Source organism: Petromyzon marinus, chromosome 4, assembly GCF_048934315.1.
Source record: "Petromyzon marinus isolate PM22_M1 ecotype Great Lakes invasive population chromosome 4, UKy_Petmar_22M1.pri1.0, whole genome shotgun sequence".
In the NCBI taxonomy this organism is placed as follows: Eukaryota; Metazoa; Chordata; class Hyperoartia; order Petromyzontiformes; family Petromyzontidae; genus Petromyzon; species Petromyzon marinus.
Window position 1 is genome coordinate 26,082,608 of NC_133670.1, and position 16,351 is coordinate 26,098,958.

The 16,351-nt window shown below is 54.4% G+C and overlaps 1 protein-coding gene across 1 annotated transcript in view; it reads left to right on the top strand.

Moving 5' to 3' along the window:
* Window positions 1-16,351, top strand: part of LOC116937333 (receptor-type tyrosine-protein phosphatase N2-like) — a 228,638-nt gene that overhangs the window by 198,120 nt on the left and 14,167 nt on the right. Inside the window, exons 13-16 of the mRNA XM_032944399.2 lie at window positions 1,609-1,878; window positions 2,488-2,635; window positions 3,661-3,734; window positions 15,519-15,596. Coding sequence (XP_032800290.2) covers window positions 1,609-1,878; window positions 2,488-2,635; window positions 3,661-3,734; window positions 15,519-15,596 — 570 coding nt within the window. The remainder of the gene's footprint in view (window positions 1-1,608; window positions 1,879-2,487; window positions 2,636-3,660; window positions 3,735-15,518; window positions 15,597-16,351) is intronic.

The window sequence follows — 16,351 nt, forward strand, 5'->3', positions numbered from 1 at the left end:
AACAGTGTCGTGGTACCAACTGTGTCGTGATACCAACAATGTCGTGGTACCAACAGTGTCGTGGTACCAACAGTGTCGTGGTACCAACTGTGTCGTGGTACCAACAGTGTCGTGGTACCAACAGTGTCGTGGTACCAACAGTGTCGTGGTACCAACAGTGTCGTGGTACCAACAGTGTCGTGGTACCAACAGTGTCGTGGTACCAACAGTGTCGTGGTACCAACAGTGTCGTGGTACCAACTGTGTCGTGGTACCAACAGTCTCGTGGTACCAACAGTGTCGTGGTACCAACAGTGTCGTGGTACCAACAGTGTCGTGGTACCAACAGTGTCGTGGAACCAACAGTGTCGTGGCACCAACAGTGTCGTGGTACCAACAGTGTCGTGGTACCAACTGTGTCGTGATACCAACAATGTCGTGGTACCAACAGTGTCGTGGTACCAACAGTGTCGTGGTACCAACTGTGTCGTGGTACCAACAGTGTCGTGGTACCAACAGTGTCGTGGTACCAACAGTGTCGTGGTACCAACAGTGTCGTGGTACCAACAGTGTCGTGGTACCAACAGTGTCGTGGTACCAACAGTCTCGTGGTACCAACAGTGTCGGCCTCCCGCCGGCAATTATCACGGCGCGATTGCTCGAGCAAGCCTCGGGTACTGCCACCTTCACCATCACCTTCACCACCACCACCACCACCACGACCACCACCACCACCACCACCTTCACCACCACCACCACCACGACCACCACCACCACCTTCACCACCACGACCACCACCACCACCTTCATCACCACCACCTTCACCACCACCACCACCTTCACCACCACCACCACCTTCACCACCACCACCACCACGACCACTACCTTCACCACCACGACCACCACCACCTTCACCACCACCACCACCACCTTCACCACTACCACTTTCACCACCACCACCACCACCTTCACCACCACCACCACCACCACCTTCACCACCACCACCACCACCTTCACCACCACCACCACCTTCACCACCACCACCACCTTCACCACCACCACCTTCACCACCACCACCACCTTCACCACCATCACCACCTTCACCACCACCACCACCACCACCTTCACCACCATCACCACCTTCACCACCACCACCACCACCACCTTCACCACCACCACCACCACCACCACCTTCACCACCACCACCACCACCTGCGACCCCGCGTATTACCAGTCGGTTACGTCGATAGATTTATATTTTTGCAGAGTTAAAGTTGAAGTGATCTCCCCGATGCCACGCTGTCCCCTCCCTCTAATAATCATGAGCCTGTGGCACTGTTCACAAGAGGAGGCTGACGGCTGCTGATGCCATGACCCAGAGGTCGGTTGCAATAAGGAAATAAATAACTAACTAAGTGTCGAGTCCATTTTCCCTTTAACCCGATTAAATAAAGACTTAACAACTCTAAAAGACAACCCTCTGACTACAACCCGAACCAACTTGACACGACCCCAGCCTTCAAACCACAGCCCGATCCCTGCAACCTCAGCCCCTCCTCCTTTACACTCCCAACGCGACTCCGAGCCGATCCGTGACGCTGACCGCCAACCCCGCCGCCTCTCCCCCAGGAGCTGTGCCGACAGCGCATGGCGATCCGCACGGCCGAGAAGGGAGGAGGCTGCGGGGAGCCCCCCCCGGGGGTCGTCGCCGGCGGCGTGGGGGGCGCCCCCCACGCCCCGCACGGCGCCCACCCCTCGCGCCCGTCGCGCATGAGCAGCCTCTCCTCGCAGCTCAGCGACGGGGGGCCGCTGAGCCCCTCCCCACGGAGCAGCGTCTCGTCCTGGAGCGAGGAGCCGGCCCCCTCCAACCTCGACATCACCACGGGCCACATGATCCTGGTGCGTACGCCAAGTTGCCGTGCTCACCGCGCTCGGCGACAACGCCGCGGCCTTCGCGTGGACTCGTGCGTGACGGGCGACGTTTCGGGCGGTGATCCTTCTTCATAGAACTTACATCGGTGGACGTGGTGTGAAGAAAGGCCATTGTACCAAAACGTCGCCTGTTTGTTTTTCTGGGTAAAGGCCACACGCAGTGTTAAATCGATGAATGTCTCGCGATTTGTTGTTATTTGTGCTTGGGTGCCACTCTCATTGTCGTGGCGCATCGTGAGACGACAGAATCCATTGAGAATTCTCACCTTCGCGTTCGAGAAGGGCCCGTGGAAGTGAACACTACAGGGCTTCAGCCACCATCAATGGCAAATATCTGAACCGGTTCTGGGCTTCCCCAAGGTCGCCTCGGTCCTTAAATGATTGCCTGCTGCTATTTGTAAACAGCGCTGGGGGGATACAGACGGCCAGGTGTGGTGTCGGCCACACCACCCACTCATAGCTGGGCCGTTAAGGCCTTCATAGGAGCTCGCAATCAGCACTTGCCCCATCAGTCTTGTTACTGCTCCACGGGGAATCTTTGTCCCTCTGTCTCCGCGTGTCTGCGCGCCCTCGCAGTCGTACATGGAGGACCACGTGCAGAACGGGGACCGCCTGGAGGCCGAGTGGGATGCGCTCTGCTGCTACCAGGCCGAGCCCAACGCCTGCACCGTGGCGCAGAGGCCGAACAACACCGTCAAGAATCGCTACGGCAACATCCTCCCGTGTACGCCGCACACGCAACAGAAAAAGATCCCCCCTGTAGCCTTTTAACAGACTGTTGGGGCAAGTGCTGTTGGCGAACACCTGTGAAGGGTGCCCAACACCACGGCCACTTCTTGTCGACCCAGTGCGGATGTGAACGCGCCTCACCGGGTTCTGTGCTCGTGCCAGGCTGAGTTAATCTCGGGTATGCCCAGGACCGGGTCAACTTTCCGCCACTGTTATTGGTCGTGGGAATCGAACTCGGACGACCGGGTTCATAGTGCAGCGTGCACTACCCACCGCACGACCGCTCCACGAAGCCATACACGTGGTTGTGGAATCGGGTAGCTGCAGGGAGTTGGTGGTGATTACTCGGCCACCACTCTCCCCCCCCCAGTAACGTCCAGCACGCAATCCACCGCTCACCCCGATCCACCGCTCACCCCGATCCACCGCTCACCCCGATCCACCGCTCACCCCGATCCACCGCTCACCCCGATCCACCGCTCACCCCGATCCACCGCTCACCCCGATCCACCCCTCACCTGTGCTCTGCTTCCCTGGCTCTCGCCGTCACTCCGCCCGTGGCCCTCTCGAGCCGTGTGCCACGGGGCTCCTGAGAGCGACCGCGCGTCGCGCTGTTCCCAACACCGGACGCGGCGCTGCTACTACCTCCACCACCATAACCACCACCACCATCATCACCACCATAATCACCACCACTACCACCACCACCACCACCCCAACTATCCACCACCGCCTACTCTGCCATCGCCACCACCAAGCAGCAGCGTGAGGACACGGGCCAGGCGCGGCTCATTGACAGAAAGTCGCCAGCGCAGGCGCTGCGTCTCCCTTCCAATTCGCCCCCCGCCGCCGCCGGCGTCTCCATCCCCGCCGCCGCTCACGCTCCTTTCCGTTGCGCGCCGCGCGCCACAACATGGCCGCGATTTGCGGGGTGCGGCAGGGCGCGAGAGGTTTGAGCCGTGCACGTCGTCTGCGTGCGTTTGTCGCTCACCGCTCCGTGTCTCTCCGCGCCGTGTGCAGACGACCACGCGCGCGTCGCGCTCAAGACAGAAGCCAACGCGGCCAACTCGGACTACATCAACGCGAGCCCCATCGTGAGTCCGCCCCACACCGCTCCCCACACCGCTCACCACACCGCTCCCCACACCGCTCCATGCACCCCGCAACGCTCCCCACACCGCTCCCCACACCGCTCCATGCACCCCACACCGCTCCCCACTCCGCTCCACGTACCCCACACCGCTCCCCACTCCGCTCCATGCACCCCGCACCGCTCCCCACTCCGCTCCCCACTCCGCTCCATGCACCCCGCACCGTGGTCGCTCCCCCAGCCCGTAGCACCGGCCCCAGGAGCGCGAGGGCACCGGTCGATCCGAGTCGCGAGTTTGGCTGCTGCACGGCGCTGCCTGTCCCTGGGGGCCGTCGTCGTGGTAGTGGTGGTAGTGGTGGTAATAGTGGTAGTGATTGTGGCAGTGGTGGTGATGGTAGTGATGGTGGCGGTAGTGGTGGTGATAGTGGTATTAGTGGTGGTAGTGGTGGTAGCAGTGGTTGGTAGTGGTGGTTATGGTAGTGGTGGTGGTGGTATTGGTGGTGGTATTGATGGTGGTATTGGTGGTGGCAGTGGTGGTAGTAGTGGTTGGTAGTGGTGGTTGTGGTGGTGGTGGTATTGATGGTGGTATTGGTGGTGGCAGTGGTGGTGGTGGTAGTAGTGGTTGGTAGTGGTGGTTGTGGTAGTGGTGGTATTGGTGGTGGTAGTGGTGGTTGTGGTGGTGGTGGTGGTCGTGGTGGTGGTAGTGGTGGCGGTAGTGGTGGTGGTGGTGCTGAGCCCTGGTTGCTCGGTCTGCGCTATGCTGCGTTGTTTCTGCGCTCAGCTCGGTCACCCGTAAGTGTCCAAACCAAACAAAAGCTCGTCACAATTAATTCGGGTTTGCCCTTAATTTGGTCAAACTCCAGCTCTAAGAATTACTATATCGGTTTTACTGCCATGCGACGAACATTACTCTCAAATGGCAGAGCGAGTGGGAAAGTGCTGCCCTCTACTGCATGTGACCTAGAGCTCAGCACATAGGCAACTCGGAGGTAGTTCTGGGATGTCCACTTTTGTGGGTGGTTCTCTTGACACGAAGGGCTGCACAGTTCCGTGAGAGATGGACGGACGTAGCTACGGTCTCCTGACGTGGCACCCATAGCACCATTGGGATAACATCTTGATAATCAACTACGACAAGTGTCAACGTGGCAACATGGCCACGTTGCGTGGCATCCGTGGGAAAACGTGGCCAGCAAAATCCAGATTGAGTGTAACACGTGGAGGCGTTCACGACCAATGTTACGATGCATCTTTGAATTTGGGTTCAGGTTGCAGAAACAAAACGTGCGTCATAAACCCTCGTGTGGGAGCACAAGGAAGACGTCACACCACCTATGTCAGGCCAAAGCCTGGAGAGCATCTTCACAATTATGGCAACTGCCTGATGATGCTGCTGTAACTACCAGCGAAACGTCGAACTACCCAATCGCTGTGTATCTTCGCTGCTGCTGAAGAAGCAGGAATAATACATTGGCATGTTTGTTCACGTGACATCTGTGTTCGTTGTCGGGTTGAAAAGGTTGTACGACACAAAACAGCAATTGTGAGTCGTAAACATAAACATGTAAATGCTCCTCTCGAAGGCGGCACTTTGAGAGATGATTGTGATCCCCCCTCCCTCCCGCCGGACGGTCCGCGCGGAATCTAACGCAACGACACGGAGGACACGCGACGGACGATCGGTGTGGCGGCGGATCGTGTAAATGTTCTTGCTTTTACATTCGTCCTGGCTCCGTGATGGTCACCACCACCACCACCACAACCGCCACCACCACTACAACCGCCACCACCACCACAACCGCCACCACCACCACCACAACCGCCACCACAACCGCCACAACCACCACCACCACCACCACCACCACCACAACCGCCACCACAACCGCCACCACCACCGCCACCACCACCACAACCGCCACCACCACCACAACCGCCACCACCACCACAACCACCACAACCGCCACCACCACAACCGCCACCACCACCACAACCGCCACAACCACCACCACCACAACCGCCACCACCACAACCACCACCACCACAACCGCCACCACCACCACAACCGCCACCACCACCACAACCGCCACCACAACCACCACAACCGCCATCACCACCACCACCACAACCGCCACGGCGGGTTCCGGATTAGCGAGCAATCCGGAGCATGGATGCCGTTCCGTGTTTTTTTATTTTCACTCCCTGGAGCGGAGACACGAAACGAGAAGATGAAATGATTTGTGGCCTCCCAGGCAGCTGACGTCAGCCGGCGTTGGGAATGAATTGACGGCAATGTCGTCCAAAGCCGCGTTTCAGAGATCTATGGGAATGCGGTGAAGGCTGCCTGACACCTGCCTTCTGGAAGTATCCTGGTTCGGCTTGGGATGTGGGGAATACCGGACCGTGATGTGTGTGTATGTTAAACTTCTTTCTCACCGTACATAGCCAACCGTGTTAATCGGAGGTGCGGCGGGAAGGACAATAAACTAAACGCAAAAGGCAGTTCTAAAGAAATGATTGATGCGGGTTGTCTTCGCATGTTAGGGTAAATATTAGGGGTGCGACGATTCTTGAGCTCGCGTTACAGTCATCTGAATCGTGTCTGTGTTAGAATGGATGTTGGTGAATTCGTCGTCTTGAGTTGTCATTGGAGTGTGTTCACGATGCCCCTGCAGCCACTAGAGGCACTATCATTCACCACTACAGTATGTCACTATAAGTACTGCTCAGTACTGTCATCAAATTATCACAAACCTGCATCGTCAGAACCCATCGTCCCATTGCTGGGGAAACGTCGTGGGTGGATGGTGATCTATTCATCCCGCCTGAAATACCATTCGTTTTTTTATTTGGGGGGAGCATAGGGTTTTTAAATGTCACAATTCTGCTCTTCACATGGTGATGACGATGATGATGTCTACATATGTGTGTATGTGTGGCTCTCGCTGGTCGTTACATTTATATCTTTATATAGAGAATAGGGGAATGACTCGAGATATATGACATTGAGCGTCGTCCAGAGGAACGTGTTTAGGTCGCATAGCCCAATGGAAAACACCCAAGCAGGTGGTGGGGCTGTGCCCGCCCCGACTGGACACCTGTGAGCACGAGCCTGAATGCCTCGTGAGGTCACCTCAGCTATAAATACACAGCCTGATTCTGAGTTAAGTGGACTTTGTTGAAGGTGGAATGGCCCCGAGGAAGGAACCGCAAAGTCGCCGAGGGGGCTGCGAGCAAAGCGCCCCCGACAGAGTCACGTGGCAGCAGCTCCCTCGGCGCGTCACAGTGGCCATGGAGGTCCCCCACGTGTGTGTGTGTCTACGTGTGTGTTGGCCGGGAGCCAGAGCCATTCCCTGTACACCTTGGGGTGCGACAGGGATGTCCTCTGGCTCCCACATTATTTAACATCTATTTTGACCACGTAGTTCGTGAAGCCTTCAATAGCTGTACCGGGAGAATCTCCATTTGGTACAGATATAATGGGAGGCTGATCGATGCCCCGGTGCGGTCAAAGGATGGCTCCCTATTGCTCAACCACGTTATGTATGCCGATGATTTGGTAATAGCTGCTCATTCAGAGGAGGAGTTGGAGACGCTGCTGCTGAGACTGGAGCGTGCCTCTAAGAGATGGGGCCTTACCATCAGCTCCACCAAAACTAAGCACATGTCTGGGTATTTTGTACCATTGGACACTCCACCCCCACAACTCCCAATCGGTGATGGGGTAGTTGTGGAGAGAGTGGAGAGTTTCCCATACCTGGGCAGTGTGCTTATGACCGGCTCCAGTTTAACAGCAGAGGTCTCACTCCGAATCAGTCGAGCGGCAATATCTTTTCATCGGTTGCGTAACGCTGTGTGGAAGCTACCTGGTCTGTCGCTCCGCACTAAGCTTCAGGTCTTCTCGGCCACGGTCATTCCCTCCCTTCTCTACGCTTGCGAAACGTGGACCCCCTTAATGGAGCATCTTCGCCGGTTAGAAACATTTAGGCTAGCCTGCCTACGAACCATCCTGGGTTTAACCAGGCTGGATTGTGTGAGGAGCTCACAAATCCTTGAAAGATCTGGGCAAGGTCCCATCGGTGAGCTCCTCCGGCAGACAAGGCTGCGTTGGCTGGGTCATGTAGCCCGCATGCCCAGCCACCGCATGCCGAAAACAGCTTTTGTTCGGCCGGATCGAGGGGGCCAACCCCAGTGACGATTATCTGAACCGGTCCTGGGCCTCTCCTAGGTCGACTCAGCCTCAAATGAGTACCTGGTGCGGTGTGTAAACATCGCCACTGGAGAGACAAAGGCGGCCGGGCGTGGTGCTGGTCACCCACCCCCTCGTGGGCCACAGTGTCGGCCTTCATAGGTGGCACCACTCGCCCCAACAGTATGGCGACACGGGGCGAGAAGGGGAGGGGGGAGAGTCCTTTGTATAGCATCAGCGTCTTATTATTAATCACTTGAGTAATCATTCCTGAAAATAGTTACTAGGTGGCTCAGCGGAGCTGCCTTTATTACTAAAAAAAAAGAAAAATTACTTCTCTCAAACACGAACAAATTGCAACGGCACTTTGAAAGATGATTATAAATTTTAAGAAAAACAGTCACGTGTCTTGGCAAGGCAGAATAATGTTGGGTTTCTCTGTCTCAATGAGTAAAAGCAGCCCTCCCCCCGGAGTTGGTGGTCCACGTGCAGCTCCGACGACGACTGCAGCGTGGAAGCGAAGTCGCTCGCGTGATGCTCCACTGCTCCATTGCTCGCGTGCTCTGTTGCTAGCGCCTCGACTGAGTGGGGGCAGGCGACCCCCCTCACTCTCTCGCAGGCGACACAAACGAGAGTCGGCGCTCTCTCTCCGACTAAAGCTCCTGCAGCTCCCCCACTCTCTCCTCTCTCTCTCTTCAGGTCCCATTCTGCTGCTGACCACCGCCCACCACCACTTTCTCTCTTAGTATTCATCTCCCATTCTGCTGGTCGGCTTTGAGTCGTCTGATCTCTCCGTGTGTGCCGCTCTGAGTGGCTCCGCTCTCAACGTCTCGCTCACTCTGCGTCTCATCCCTCGCTCTCCCTCTCTCTGGCTGTTGTGCATCCATCGGTCTCTCTCTCTCTGCTCTTTATTTGCCTGTCTCTCGGCTCTATTCAATCTGTGATTATTTCCGTCATTATCTGTCTCTCTATTCATCCCTCGGTCTCCCTCTGCTCTTTATTTGCCTGTCTCTGGGCTCTATTCAGCCTGAGCCTATCTCGCATCTTCTGTGTCGTTCTGTTCATCCCTTGGCCTCTCAGCCCTGAATGGTTTGTCTATTTCTGGTCTCTATTCAAACTTAGATTATCTCTCTAATTCTCTATCTTTCTATTCACTTGTCTCCTTGCTCTGTCCCTCCATCTGTCTATTCGATTTTTGAATAAAGTTTGTTTATCCTGTCTATTCAATCTCAGATTCTGTCTCGCTCAGTGTCTCTCTTCAATGCTGTTCTCTTGATCCATATCGCAGTCTGTTTGGTCTCGATTCACACCGTCCCGTTGCTTCTTCAGTGTCTCGGTGTCTCTCTGTGCATCTCGGTGTGTCTCTGTGTATCTCGGTGTCTCTCTGTGCATCTCGGTGTCTCTGTGGATCTCGGTGTCTCTGTGTATCTCGGTGTCTCTCTCTGCATATCGGTGTCTCTCTGTGCATATCGGTGTCTCTCTGTGCATATCGGTGTCTATCTGTGCATCTCGGTGTCTTTCTGTGCATATCGATGTCTCTCTGTGCATCTCGGTGTCTCTCTGTGGATCTCGGTGTCTCTCTGTGTATCTCGGTGTCTCTCTGTGTATCTCGGTGTCTCTCTGTGCATATCGGTGTCTATCTGTGCATCTCGGTGTCTCTCTGTGTATCTCGATGTCTCTCTGTGCATCTCGGTGTCTCTCTGTGCATCTCGGTGTCTCTCTGCATCTCGGTGTCTTTGTGCATCTCGGTGTCTCTCTGTGTCTCGGTGTCTCTCTGTGCATCTCGGTGTCTCTCTGTGTATCTCGGTGTCTCTCTGTGCATATCGGTGTCTCTCTGTGCATCTCGGTGTCTCTCTGTGTATCTCGGTGTCTCTCTGTGTGTCTCGGTGTCTCTCTGTGTATCTCGGTGTCTCTCTGTGCATCTCGGTGTCTCTCTGTGGATCTCGGTGTCTCTCTGTGCATCTCGGTGTCTCTCTGTGCATATCGGTGTCTATCTGTGCATCTCGGTGTCTCTCTGTGTATCTCGATGTCTCTCTGTGCATCTCGGTGTCTCTCTGTGCATCTCGGTGTCTCTCTGCATCTCGGTGTCTTTGTGCATCTCGGTGTCTCTCTGTGTCTCGGTGTCTCTCTGTGCATCTCGGTGTCTCTCTGTGTATCTCGGTGTCTCTCTGTGCATATCGGTGTCTCTCTGTGCATCTCGGTGTCTCTCTGTGTATCTCGGTGTCTCTCTGTGCATCTCGGTGTCTCTCTGTGCATCTCGGTGTCTCTCTGTGTATCTCGGTGTCTCTCTGCATCTCGGTGTCTCTCTGTGCATCTCGGTGTCTCTATGCATCTCGGTGTCTCTGTGCATATCGGTGTCTCTCTGTGTGTCTCGGTGTCTCTCTGTGTATCTCGGTGTCTCTCTGTCCATCTCAGTGTCTCTCCCATCCAGCTCTCAGCCTCCCCGCCTGCTCTTCATCCCCCTCTTGCCCTGCTTGAGCCGGATGCAAACAAGCCGCAGTAACTTTCTTCAAGCTTCCAAGATTTCGCCACAGCCCCATGGCGATCTCTCATGATAAGTCTCTCTCTCTCTCTGCCCTTTCTCGCTCTCTCTCTCTCTGAAATGTCAGCTTGGTACAGGATATCTATTCTCTTATAAGGCAGTGTTAATGGAAACTGATGAGTGTTTTATTCATTTGTGCTAAGCCCCTTTCAAGGCCACAGAAGATGCAATCAGAGCTGCCTTTATTACCCGACAATGACGTGTGTGTGTGTTTCACCTGGTGCTAATTTAGGTATTTGATTGAATCACTGTGTGGGCTATGGTGGAGACGTGGCGTGGTCGCCTCTGATGTTGTAGTCACGTTGCCTCACGGCAGTGGCTTCCCCGTCGCCTGTGAGCCTCTGACATTTACTCTCTGCTCAGCAGAACCCCCCAGGGCCAGACTGGAATCTAAACCCTACCAACTCAGGGTCCCTTCACTCAGTGGAGCAGCAGCCTATGGGCATTATGGGAGGAATAATATTTCACAACACTGGGAGAGGGGGCGACCTACACGTGAATTAAAATGTAATAATGACAACACACCACAGCTGTCAAAGAGCGGGATTTAAATGTCCCTGTGACACATATCTCCTGGGACAGCTGCCGTCTCAACAAGAGGCCAATCCTGGGAAGACCAGGACGGGTGGCAACTTGAGATGCACGTCTCGGGTTGCCACCTGTTGGGATTTGACCAGAACAGGCTTGATCCGGACAGTGCGGGAATTGGCGTCTGGGTTCAGGTGGCAGGAATTGATTCGTGCCGAGATCTGCTAGCGGGATTGCTCTTGAACTTTGTACTGCACAGATAGGCCGAGGCTGACTTAAAAGGTGGCAACTCTTTTTCGCATGCCTAGCAAGGAGAAAATGCCAACATTTATAATTTTGAGATCCGTCAGGCATGGTATGGACAGGCACTGTAAGGGTTCCAAAGGTGGAAAAACTGGATGGTTGGCATCCCTCCACACACACGGCCTCGTGGATGGCAAAGTGACCCTAAGATGCTTTAGATAATTTGATGGAAGTCTTTGGACTTGCAGTGGCTTAGATATTAAAATGGATAAGGCTATAAGGCCTTGAGGCTTAGGCCTTGAGTCTGCTTAGACAGGGAAAGCACACGTGTTTTTATATCGGTGTTTTATTTTACAATATGGAAAGATTAACTTTATTGATATTTGTTTTTGAAAATAAAGTTGAGGAAAAATATTACTTTGCCAAAGAGGCATTGATAACAATCTAAGCGAAAGTTTACTGTATTGGTACATTACAATGTCAGTATGATGATATCCTGTGGGCAAGAGTAGCGGTAGTGGTTCGCATACTGCCGCGTGAGCTCGGCCACCCAAGTTTGATTCCCTTGTCACGGCTAACATCAGTGACGAGTGATAGATGAACCGGTCTTGGGCTTTTCCCACTTCAATGCATCGCACTGAATATTCAAATATATACCCACGATTGACATGACACAGGATTGCCTTCAGCCAGCAGTGGATTGACCAAAGCCTGCAAATCCTTGTTGTTTTCACGTCCTGTTGCCCGTCAGTGCTGGGCGACTCATTTCAAGCTGTGGCTTCTACCCTTGCGTGCGTGCGGTGGTGGTGGGGGAATGCACAACAGAGGTCCTTCGAGGCGCAGGTTCCAACAGTCACACAGGAACTCGTGGTGGCACTGGGCATGGGTTAAACTACAACACCGACGACTCAACAGTACAACGCTTTCACGGTACAGGACTACGAAATACCTTCCGGACGAGTTGGACACCGACTCAGCGTGAGCAAAGTAATTGCAGGGCTGCGCCTTGACGTCTCATTGTGATTGTAATGATAACAAAGGTTACGGATGGAACGATGGTCGCCTTCGCGAAAACATGAATTGTCGCTAATCGCTCTTCAATTCTCGAATCATGTTTTGTTATTGTGGTGAATGTAGCGGCCTCTAGTGGCAGCAAGGGTCGTGTGAAATCATTACGTTCAAGGTATGCAAATCGGAAATTAGCGACTCTTACACGCACGATGTAATCCGAGCGTAATAATCGATGTCAGCGACGATGGAACAAGGACATCCTCGACAGCGGTGCTCTATACCCAGGACAGTCTCACGCTGAGTCTCGAGACGTTTGCAGGAGGGTCATGCTGCTTTGAAATGTTTGGCCAACTCCAATAATGAACCCAGAAAAATCCCCGCTCCGACTTAAGAGAGTAAAATTGTCCACATTCGGCATAAACCCATAAATATAAATAAACAACTGTCTGCATTTCGATGGGATTAGCATCATGGCTGTTGCTGGGCCCTTGATGCGCCACTTGGCATGCGCACGCATGAAGCCTCGGCTCCTCCCGATTCGTCAAGGAAACTCGGCGCTTTGTCTTCTCCTTCTGGAGGGACGTGCCGGCTCGCCGACAAGCCCTGCGCTCCACATCGGCTCGAAAACACACAACACTCGTTGTGGAAACAAACGTTCTAATCCGCATACTTAGGATCGCCTAGGAGGGAGAGCGGTGTCCTGATGCTTCCCTTCGCAGCGTGGGGAAGCAGTTTGCAGAGAGCAGAAAGCACTTTCCGGAGAGAGCGATGGGAATCAAAGAAGTTTTCTTGCAACTAAAAACAAAAATGAATCTGGCGCTCGGCAGTGAAGCCTCAAACCTCGGAGCCCGGCAGCGCGTGGCCTCACGGCGTGAGAGGTGGGTAACAAACAGGGCCCGAGCAACGTCGCGCTCCACACTCGGGTTGGGAGCGAAGTGAGGAGGAAGTGAAGCGAAGTGAAAGGCGATAAACGCCACCCAACCCCGCACCGCGCACCCGTCCACTCGCCACGGCGCAGCGGTCCCGGCGACGTCTCTCACGGACACGGCGTCCGACGTTTTTGCTCCACGTGCCGGAATGTTCTCCAGGAGCCTGGAATTGTGGGAGCGAAACTGAATTCGAATTCGATTGCCGAAGAAGCCCCTCCCCCCCCCCCTCGGCACGTGGGGCGAAACGTTGGACATCGTCGCCGAACAGTGCGCGGCGGCACGACCCGAAAAAGGCATCGGACCGATTCGCAGCATCGCAACCGCGAGAATCTCCGCAGCCGCCCGTGAGGAATTGATGTGGAGGTGTGACGCAGCTCGCCACTCCAGCATGCATTGCGTGCTCGCAGCGACTACTGTGTGACGCGCACACTGACAGACCACTCATCATGAGCAGCAATGGGGGTCAATCCACTGCTGGATGAATTCCTCCCCAAGCCACCTCTCTCCCACGTCATCGCACCCTCGTGCAGAGTAACGCCTCGTTCGATAACTTTCATTCACTTCCATTCCCACGGGCTTCATTATTTCATTCCCATGACTTGAATCGCTTCACCACTTTCACTTTTGTTAGTTCCAGTACTGCACAATAATGAGGGAATAGAGAAATAAATGTATTCAGCGTTTGGATTAATTGACATAAATATATTAAAATGTTAAGAAAACATCCCAAAGTACTTAAAACAAGACGTTGTATACTAAGGCGTGATCTGGTGAAGCTGCTGCTCCTACTGGCAGTGGTGCACAAGCACAGTGTTGCGCCCGAAACGTCCTGATTTAATTCAGTTATTTTCATCTTATTATTTTCATTATTATTATTTTTCATCTACGTGACTTTACCGAAAGAAGCAAAGAGTATGAGTATCGTTCGTCAGAGGTTGCAAACAATTATCTCAGCAGCCGCTCAATCCGAAGCGCGCACCGTGAGCTCAAGAATCGATTATAACCGAGGAAGGATCGATTCGTCGTTGCGGACGCAGCCCAAAACCCGGTTCAAGCGCGGACTTCTCTGCGCGTGTTGATCGTCTCGCGACCACCGTCACCCCGACTCCGGCTGTGCCCGCACGAGACCGTGGTCCCCAGCAGAACGGGAGCCAAGGGGGTGGTGGCAGATATTTAGCGACGCCAGATTGTGTGTACGGCTAATATAATTGAACAATGCGATCACTTATTAAATAAGGTGCATGCATAATGTACTTGTATTGGCATAATTCGCGCTGTTGGCATTGGGCCACTCGCGACCGCGTCCCGACAACACACGGAAGGTGCGGCCACGATCAGGGACTCCACCACACTGCGAATGCGGCCAAGTGCAAACCACCAGGCGGATATCACCGATGACTTCCCAATACGAACTGCGCGCACTATGGTGGAACAAAGTGCGGGTGTTGCGTTGGGGTAGTGGAACGGTTCGCAACATTAAACACAATTATTGTCCTCTCGCTTCATTTTTTTTCAAATGCCATACGAAAGAAGGAGAACCGCTCATCGCATTTTTATTTATTTTTGGCATTTCCGCTGGCACACCCAGCGAGTCCTCGGGGTGTCTCGGGCCGTGGCCCGTACCAGACGCGGCACCTCTGACGGCTGTGCGTGCCGGCACTTTGCCGCTGGTCGCGCTGAAACATCGATTCCCTTCCGGGGGGGTGGTGGGGAGTGGTGCAGCTCGCGCGTAATTTCATTCCGCGTTCCGCAGGTTTACGCTGTAATCTCACGAGCGACTGAGCGACAGCATTCGGCTTAGATGCTGAGCTCTGCTCACGGCTTTAGGGGTTGATTTCCCCTAATTGGATTGTTTAATTGAAAGTGCAAGGGCTTTATTTACAGGAACGCGTGCGATGACGTGTGTGTGTGTGCGTGTGTGCGCGTGTATCTGCGTCTTTGGGGCAAGTTCTGTGGGAAATGCGTATTTGTGCGTGAGGAGGGTAACGCAATGATTTGCGCGCTGTGCTCCGAACCCGGCGACCCGAGTTAGATTCCCGCTCGCAGCTGACACCAATGACGATGATCCGAAATGGTCCTGGGCCTTCCCTAGGTCGATTCAGCCTTAAGGTGCGGGTGGCGACGAATTAGCGGGGATGGGGGGGGGAGTAGTTTCATCCATCAGCCACGGATTGTCATAGCTGAAGGTGATGATGAAATCCCTTCCAAGCCAACGTGGTCATATCTTTTAAGAAGTAACCACTAACTCCTCAATACCACCTCTCCCTCTCCTCCTCCACCGCCGTCTCCTCTCCTCTTCCCCCTTGTCTCCTCCTTCGCTCCCCTTCCCGCTCCCCCTTCCTACTCCAGATGGACCACGACCCCAGGACGCCCGTGTACATCGCAGCCCAGGCTCCCCTGGCCAACACCGTGGTCGACTTCTGGCAGGTGAGGGCCTTGCCATCTCGAGGCTACACACGACCTCTGACGCCCACGTAGCCGCTGCCGGGTCGAGGCCCAGCCGCGAGGACTGTGGCAGTTGTTTGGCCACGAGCAGGGCGTGACACCTGAACAATGCATCACAGGTGTTATAGGCTGCAGCGGGGAACCGTTGTCGGCCCGAGGGCAGTGCAGCAGAATCCCGCGGTTGTACCGCACCATGCTCCACCGACACACACTGACCAGAGTGGTGAAGTATGATCAAACAAACACCGCACCTTCGATATTGCGTGGAAAAACCTTCCTCTCGGAGTGCACTAACAAAGGACCTGCAAATAATAAAAATGCAATAAAATAACGACGCTCATTTCTGGTACATTGCGAGTGTACTTCTCCCCGACTGACGTCGGGACTCCGACCGGACGTTACCGGGCGGTTCGCTCGCAGGCAGAGCCATGGCGACGCTGTGCGTTCATCGCCAACGTTCTGATCGACTACACATCGGTTACTGATCGATTAAATATCGATCGGCCTTCTGATGGCACGTGTTGAGGAGGACCGCGGGGAGAGACGGAGAGAAATTGCAATTTGGGTTCTACAGAAACAGCAGCCACAAGAATATTAAAATAGTTCAAAATAAATCACATCAAAGTAAAAGTGAAGGAGCGGGGAAGTGAATGGGCACCGGCTGACGATGACAGAGATGCATGCGGCAACACTCGGAGCTCCCCCCTCACCTCCCTTCCTCACCCCCCTCACCTCCC